Genomic DNA, 8190 nt, shown 5'->3' with positions numbered 1-8190 from the left:
CTAATTATTTTACAAAAAGGAGGTGAACATGATATGGAGAGGGCAGAGGAGAGTACAGGCAGCTTGTGAGAAGCTCCGGTACGCATAAAAAAGTCACATTACACCAAGGAGTAAAATGTAGAAGTGCCGGTACGGTGTACCGCTGCGTACCGGCCCACTTCGAGCACTGATAATGACACTTGTCAGATGGACATCTCAGTTAAATGAAGCATACCTATGAATTCAAAATCATTTTTCTCAATATTGCAGTAATCATACTTTGATATTTGTTTTATACAAATGATTAATACATGTTAATCCAAATATTGTATAATACTTTCACTTTTGTTCTCAGTGTATAGATATGGCTGCTGCCAGCAATCTGCAATCTGAAGATCAGTTTCTGTGCTCCATCTGTCTGGATGTGTTCACTGATCCAGTCAGCACACCATGTGGACACAACTTCTGCAAAAACTGCATCACTGAACACTGGAATACTAGTGACAGGTGCCAGTGTCCCATGTGTAAAGAGGTTTTTACCATAAGACCTGATTTGAGGGTCAACACCTTCATCTCTGAGATGGTTGTTCAATTCAGACAGTCAGCTCAACAGAAAACCAGCAGCAGCAGCTCAGAGCAACAAGTGTCCAAACCAGGAGAAGTTCCCTGTGACGTCTGCACAGGAACCAAACTGAAGGCCCTGAAGTCCTGCCTGATGTGTCTGGCCTCCTACTGTGAGACTCACCTGGAGCCTCATCTGACAGCTTCACGTCTGAAAAGACATCAGCTGATCGACCCTGTGGAGAACCTGGAAGACAGGATGTGTACGAAGCACGATAAACCTCTGGAGCTGTTCTGTAAGACCGACCAGACATGTGTCTGCATGCTCTGCCTCGTTTTAGACCACAAGTTGCATAATGTTGTTCCTCTGAAAGAAGAATATAAAGAAAAGAAGGCCGAGCTGGGGAAGACAGAGGCTGAAATCCAGCAGATGATCCAGAAGAGACGACTGAAGATTCAGGAGATCAAACACTCAGTTGACCTCAGTGAGGAAGATGCAGACAGAGAGATAGCAGAAGGTGTTCAGGTCTTCACTGCTCTGAAGGAGTCTGTTGAGAGAGGGCAGGCCAATCTCATCAACACGATCAAAGAGAAGCAGAAAACAACAGAAAAACAGGCCGAAGCTTTCATCAAAGAGCTGGAACAGGAAATCTCTGAGCTGAAGACGAGAAGGACTGAAGTGGAGCAGCTCTCACGCTCTGAAGACCAACTCCATCTTCTCCAGAGTGTCCAGTCCCTGAAAGCTGCTCCACCCACCAAGGACTGGACAGAGGTCAGTGTCCGTCCATCAACATACGAGGGCACTGTGGTGAAAGCTGTGGCTCAGCTGGAGAAGACACTCAATAAAGAGATGAAGAAGCTGGTCGCTGAGTCAGAGCTGAAGAGGGTCCAGCAGTATGCAGTAGATGTGACTCTTGATCCTGATACAGCTCATCCTGAACTCATCCTGTCTGATGATGGGAAACAAGTGAATGATAGTGATGTGAGGAAGAATCTCCCAGACAACCCAGAGAGATTTTCTAATCATGTTAATGTTTTAGGAAAGCAGAGTTTCTCTTCAGGCAGATTTTACTTTGAGGTTCAAGTTAAAGGAAAGACTAACTGGTGTTTAGGAGTGGCCAGAGAGTCGATCAACAGGAAGGGAAACATCACACTGAGCCCTCAGCATGGTTACTGGACTATATGGTTGAGAGATGGAAATGAGTACAAAGCTCTTGATGTCTCTCGAGTCAGTCTCTCTCTGAAGTCTCAGCCTCAGATGGTGGGTGTGTTTGTGGATTATGAGGAGCGTCTGGTCTCCTTTTATGACGTAGATGCTGCAGCTCTTATCTACTCCTTTACTGGCTGCTGCTTCACTGAGAAACTCCTCCCATACTTCAGTCCTTGTTTTAACGATGGTGGTAAAAACTCTGCCCCTCTGATCATCTCTCCTGTCAATCAAGCTGAGTAGACTGATGATATTTAAATGAAAAGGTTCACTGTCATATAACAGAACAAATATACATATTCAGTGGCAATATACAATGTAAACCTGTTGTCTTCAGAATTAATCTTCAGGGCTGTTTTTTCTGACACCATGAAAAGTCAACTTTTTAGAGATACGTAGTTCTCACAGGACAGCGACTTTACAAACATTTGATGATCTTATAGACCATGATGCATTGCTGTAGATTAAACTAGCCAACAGTATATAAAGGAGTTAAAATTAGCACAACCTTAAACATCTTCAGCAGTGAAATGCAGCATACATATTAATGCAGATGTAATATTAATCCAGAAACATCAGATATAATAGTAACACACTGACAGGGAACATTTTACTGCACAATCAACACTTTTACTTTTCATACGTTAAGTACATTTTTCTGATAAAGACAACCACTCAGCTTCAAAAAGTTACTCTTGTGTACTCTTTCTGTGAGCAATTAAGAGCTGAATAAATTAGGTAATTAATTTATCAATTAACAGAAAAATTAATCTGCAAATATTAATCAATTAATTGTTTATGTAATGTTTTAAGCAAAAATGTCAAAAATTCTCAGATTCCAGCCTCTGGAATGTGAATATTTGCTGGTTTCTGGGTCTTCTATCATATTAAACAAAATATCTTTGCATTATTATAAATCATAATGGGTAATTGTGAATTTTTTTCTGATATTTTATGCACCAAGAGATTAATCAATAATGAAAATAATAGTTAGTTGCAGCATTAGAGCTTTAATTCTGTTTTATAGGCCTACATCTTTTCAGCTGTTGTTGGGTTTTAAACATTTAATTATCATTAAGTGAATGATTAATCGTAAGGATTTTTACTAGTTATTCAGTCATTCGGTTATTGGGTTTTAATGTCTGATATGCATTTATGTAGTTATTCATTTAATCAGTCATCACTGCAATAAAATCCTGTGCAAAAGAAAAAACTTTTTGTGTGAGTGTTTTATTTTGAAACTGGAGTCTTGTCCACAAAGTCACAAAGGTTTTCACAGGTTGGATGTGTTTCTCAACTGTGGCCACTAGATGTGAGCATGACAACACACATCAGAGGGAGGAGAGTTTGTTAAAGGCATGCACAGACTGCACACACCACTCAACTTCCTGGTCTGATTCAGCAACAACTAATAGGAACGAAGCCAATACAAGAATTACATGAGAAGGTTAAAACATTACAGGACAAACAGTGAGCTGAAATCTGGACAGACAGTATGATTGTTGCAGAGCTGTAGAGGACTGTAAAGTGGCTGCTGGTTTCTGCTGACCCTAAGATGTATTCTTACATGTGGGATTGACTTTTTTTTGTGAAAACTGTCCTGGTGGAGGAAACACATCCTCACAAACAGAGCTGCTGTAAGAGGTGGAGCAACACTGGAAGGAGGAGAGCTTCAACGTCACATTACAGAAATGAAACTGCATGTTTGTCAGAGAGCTGCAGTCGAGACAAGTCTCTGTGTTTCTGTCTAAAGAAATATTAAACTGAGTTCATCAGGTCTTTCTCAACAACAACAGACTCAAATACTGGTGAGTGCAGCTGATAATATTTACTGTGTTTCAGCAACCAGCATTAACACAAAACTTACAGCTCTAATCAAACAGGAAGTTACACTCTTCATTTCATAATGACCAGTGTTTGAAGTGGGAAAAAATAAGTGCCGGGACTCTCTTATTCACATGTTGTGTGTATCTGCCGGTGTCAGCAATCTCTTGCGACTTATTCCTATTTATTAATTATTTCTTTAAGCATGTTAAACTGTGTCAGTCATAATCAGTTGTGATTTTATTGCTATATATACTTGGGCTATATGCATCTTCTATAGTAGGCCTATAATACTCCAATAATATTCACACTGGAACATTATAGGGTTAAGGTGGTGTGTCTGTATATAGTGTTAATACTTAAAGTGCTTTCCTGTGTTATTTGTAGCCTTCAGCATCTCTCTATAATATATTATAGGATGTCTATAGGCTGGAATCAACAGCAGCCAGACAGACAGGCAGGTATACATGCAGAGCTGAGGTGTGTGAGCTCTTCTTTCAGGTTTTAGGAGCAGAGTCCCAGTCAGGATGCTCCTACATATTATACAGAGACACATTATGAATTTATACAGTGAATAAAAGATACTAGGAGATATTGGGTTTGGGGGTCCATCCCTGAGAAAATTTGAAGGTTTTTGACTTAAAACTACGCATTTTGCATCATTTTGGACCATTATTAATACTAGATAAATTATTATTTTTATTATTTATCACAGCCTTCATCTGAACATTTAATTCTTCTGAAAATGTTTGTCCTGTAAAATCGTAATCTATAAATCAGAAACCTTTTAAATACTCTTTCATCAATTATATTTGTTCACAAAAAAAAAGTTATGACGAAACAGTTCATTAATTATTTTACAAAAAGGATATGAACATTGTATTGATAAATTACAGCACCCTCGTTCTCACCCGATATTATTGTTAGCCTAGCCACCATAACCAGTCTGACTGTTCACTGACTGCGCTGTGTGTGTTGATGTGTGTGGAGCTCCGAGAAGGCCTATGAAAGGAGGCTAGGTCACGGGCGGACATGGCACCGGGGGTATGTCACATGCACAGTGTAACTGAAGCTGCGGCGGTGCGTTGCGATTGGTTCAATTTCGGTGAGGGCAGACCAGATTTTACTGCGCACGTGTTTTGTACCCTAAGATATGACGCGTACTCAGCCTCCTTCCATAGGCCTTGAACAGCTGCAGGAAGAGGCTGCAGCTTTAGCCCTGGAGCCCATATGAACATAGTACCTATTATGCCCTGATATGGCTTTTCAGTTTTTTGTCTCGACGATGCATATTGTCACATTTTTATATATTGTGATATTTTGTGGCACAATATTTCGTCACACCCCTATTAATAATAGAACCTGATTTCACATTATATAAAACTCCACATTGCAGAACATTAACATATGGCATATCATTTATTATTCCACATAAATACTTTGAAACGTTAACTGGTTATCATTGTGGCATAACCCCTTTCTACTGGTATAGATATGATAGAAGTCGGGGTATTTTCACACTATAATCTATCTTTTAAGACTAAGATAGAGGATATACCTCAATGTTTATGCCAGTCATATTTATGTGGTTACAAAATGGCACATGCTGCTGCAGGGAGTTAAATGCTGTGAATTCATAAATGTAGATCCCCCTTCCTGGCTGACAGGCTGCATACCTGCCTCTGCAGACTCGAGCCAATATTGCAATTTACAGTAAAACTATCAGGTGACTACATAAAAACACACATCGTCATTTCAGACTGAATAATAATGAATATGCCATATGTATGCCTAGTTAATGTTCTGCAGCGTGGAGTTTTATTAATGTGTGTCTGATTTTATCATTAAACATGCCAAAAATAATGCAGCGCGGTCAAATGCGCTTCTGATGTGAACAGCAAGGCTACAGCTCGCGCAGCGATTAATAAAGCCGGCTTCAGTTCCCTACGTGAACCCACGCAGCGCAACTACGCTGGCGCTGCACCGTTATGAATCTCCCGGAGAACCTGATGTGGAGAGGGCAGAGGAGAGTACAGGCAGCTTGTGAGAAGCTCCGGTACGCATGAAAAAGTCACAGTACACCAAGGAGTAAAATGTAGAAGTGCCGGTACGGTGTACCGCTGCGTACCAGCCCACTTCGAGCACTGATAATGACACTTGTCGGATGGATATCTCAGTTAAATGAAACATACCTATGAATTCAAAATAATGTTTCTCAATATTGCAGTAATCATACTTTGATATTTGTTTTATACAAATGAAAAATACATGTGAAACAAAACATTTAATAATACTTTCCCTTTTGTTCTCAGTGTGTAGACATGGCTGCTGCCAGCAATCTGCTATCTGAAGATCAGTTTCTGTGCTCCATCTGTCTGGATGTGTTCACTGATCCAGTCACTATACCATGTGGACACAACTTCTGCAAAAGCTGCATCAATGAACACTGGAATACTAGTGACAGGTGCCAGTGTCCCATATGTAAAGAGGCTTTTACCACAAGACCTGATTTGAGGGTCAACACTTTCATCTCTGAGATGGTTGTTCAGTTCAGACAGTCAGCTCAACAGAAAACCAGCAGCAGCTCAGAGCAACAAGTGTCCAAACCAGGAGAAGTTCCCTGTGACTTCTGCACTGGAACCAAACTGAAGGCCCTGAAGTCCTGCCTGGTGTGTCTGGCCTCCTACTGTGAGACTCACCTGGAGCCTCATCTGACAGCTTCACGTCTGAAAAGACATCAGCTGATCGACCCTGTGGTGAACCTGGAAGACAGGATGTGTACGAAGCACGATAAACCTCTGGAGCTGTTCTGTAAGACCGACCTGACATGTGTCTGCATGCTCTACCTCGTTTTAGACCACAAGACACATGATGTTGTTCCTCTGAAAGATGAATATGAAGGAAAGAAGGCCGAGCCGGGGAAGACAGAGGCTGAAATCCAGCAGATGATCCAGAAGAGACGACTGAAGATTCAGGAGATCAAACACTGAGTCGACCTCAGTGAGGAAGATGCAGACAGAGAGATAGCAGAAGGTGTCGAGGTCTTCACTGCTCTGAAGGAGTCTGTTGAGAGAGGCCAGGCCAATCTCATCGACACGATCAAAGAGAAGCAGAAAACAACAGAAAAACAGGCCGAAGCTTTCATCAAAGAGCTGGAACAGGAAATCTCTGAGCTGACGAAGAGAAGGACTGAAGTGGAGCAGCTCAAACGCTCTGAAGACCAACTCCATCTTCTCCAGAGTGTCCAGTCCCTGAAAGCTGCTCCACCCACCAAGGACTGGACAGAGGTCAGCGTCCGTCCATCATATGAGGGGACTGTGGTGAAAGCTGTGGCTCAGCTGGAGGAGACACTCAGTAAAGAGATGAAGAAGCTGGTCGCAGAGTCAGAGCTGAAGAGGGTCCATCAGTATGCAGTGGATGTGACACTTGATCCCGATACAGCTCATCCCCGTCTCATCCTGTCTGATGATGGGAAACAAGTGAATCATGGTGATGTGAGGAAGAATCTCCCAGACAACCCAGAGAGATTTTCCTATTATGTTAGTGTTTTAGGAAAGCAGAGTTTCTCTTCAGGCAGATTTTACTTTGAGGTTCAAGTTAAAGGAAAGACTAACTGGTACTTTGGAGTGGCCAGAGAATCGATCAACAGGAAGGGAGACCTCACACTGAGACCTCAGAATGGTTACTGGACTATATGGTTGACAAATGGACATGAGTACAAAGCTCTTGATGTCCCTCGAGTCAGTCTCTCTCTGAAGTCTCGGCCTCAGAAGGTGGGGGTGTTTGTGGATTATGAGGAGGGTCTGGTCTCCTTTTATGACGTAGATGCTGCAGCTCTTATCTACTCCTTTTCTGGCTGCTGCTTCACTGAGAAACTCTTCCCATACTTCAGTCCTTGTCTTAATGATGGTGGTAAAAACTCTGCCCCTCTGATCATCTCTCCTGTCAATCATGCTGAGTAGACTGATGATATTTAAATGAAAAGGTTCACTGTCATATAACAGAACAAATATACATATTCAGTGGCAATATACAATGTAAACCTGTTGTCTTCAGAATTAATCTTCAGTGCTGTTTTTCTGACACCATGAAAAGTCGACTTTTTAGAGATACGTGGTTCTCACAGGACAGCGACGCTACAAACATATGATGATCTTATAGACCATCATGCATTGCTGTAGATCAGGGATGTCCAAACTTTTTTCACTGAGGGCCACATATAGAAAAATATAGGAAAGGCTGGGCCACTCACTAGAGGTGAGGTATATCGCCTCACCTCTAGTGTTTTAAAGTTAACACAATTAATCAAATGAGGTAAATTATGCTTGATATTTGAATATTCTTCAAGAAAAAAAACTTCCTACATCACAACTTTCCATTAATGTATTTTCATTTATTTTGTTACAAAAAGGGTTGGCAGCTCATTCTCAAAACAGCAGCTTGAGATTGCTTCTGAGTCAGGATGGTGATCCCCCTTCACAGCCCTGTATACAGGGGGACAATAAGGGGACAAGGGGATGGGTATATTAATAATAGGTTATTGGGGTTGTTAACAAATCAACTAACGTTTGTGATAAAATGTTACTAACTTTAATTGACTGAATTTATTAAGTAATTGG

The 8190-nt window shown here is 41.2% G+C and overlaps 1 protein-coding gene, 1 long non-coding RNA gene and 1 pseudogene across 3 annotated transcripts in view; 2 read left to right on the top strand and 1 right to left on the bottom strand.

Moving 5' to 3' along the window:
• The window catches only part of LOC141764535 (uncharacterized), a 256854-nt gene that overhangs the window by 27613 nt on the left and 221051 nt on the right, over nucleotides 1-8190 (bottom strand). The gene's annotated exons all lie outside the window — the stretch shown is intronic.
• LOC141765319 (E3 ubiquitin-protein ligase TRIM21-like) lies at nucleotides 344-1990 on the top strand. 2 transcript variants are annotated; one of them, XM_074631381.1, is made up of 2 exons: nucleotides 344-579; nucleotides 610-1990. In XM_074631381.1, exons 1-2 carry the CDS (start codon nucleotides 344-346, stop codon nucleotides 1988-1990), a joined length of 1617 nt encoding a protein of 538 aa, XP_074487482.1. The 2 variants fall into 2 exon arrangements, with proteins under 2 accessions (XP_074487482.1, XP_074487481.1); XM_074631380.1 differs by having other exon boundaries at nucleotides 344-1990.
• LOC141764530 (E3 ubiquitin-protein ligase TRIM21-like) lies at nucleotides 5893-7533 on the top strand (annotated as a pseudogene).

The sequence above is a fragment of the Sebastes fasciatus genome, chromosome 3 (genome assembly GCF_043250625.1).
Source record: "Sebastes fasciatus isolate fSebFas1 chromosome 3, fSebFas1.pri, whole genome shotgun sequence".
In the NCBI taxonomy this organism is placed as follows: Eukaryota; Metazoa; Chordata; class Actinopteri; order Perciformes; family Sebastidae; genus Sebastes; species Sebastes fasciatus.
Note: the sequence above shows the minus strand (reverse complement) of the source record. Positions and strands in the feature narration are given on the sequence as shown.

Excerpts from the sequence above, each read along its gene's own strand:
- LOC141765319 (XM_074631380.1), top strand. The coding sequence starts at position 344 with ATGGCTGCTGCCAGCAATCTGCAATCTGAAGATCAGTTTCTGTGCTCC.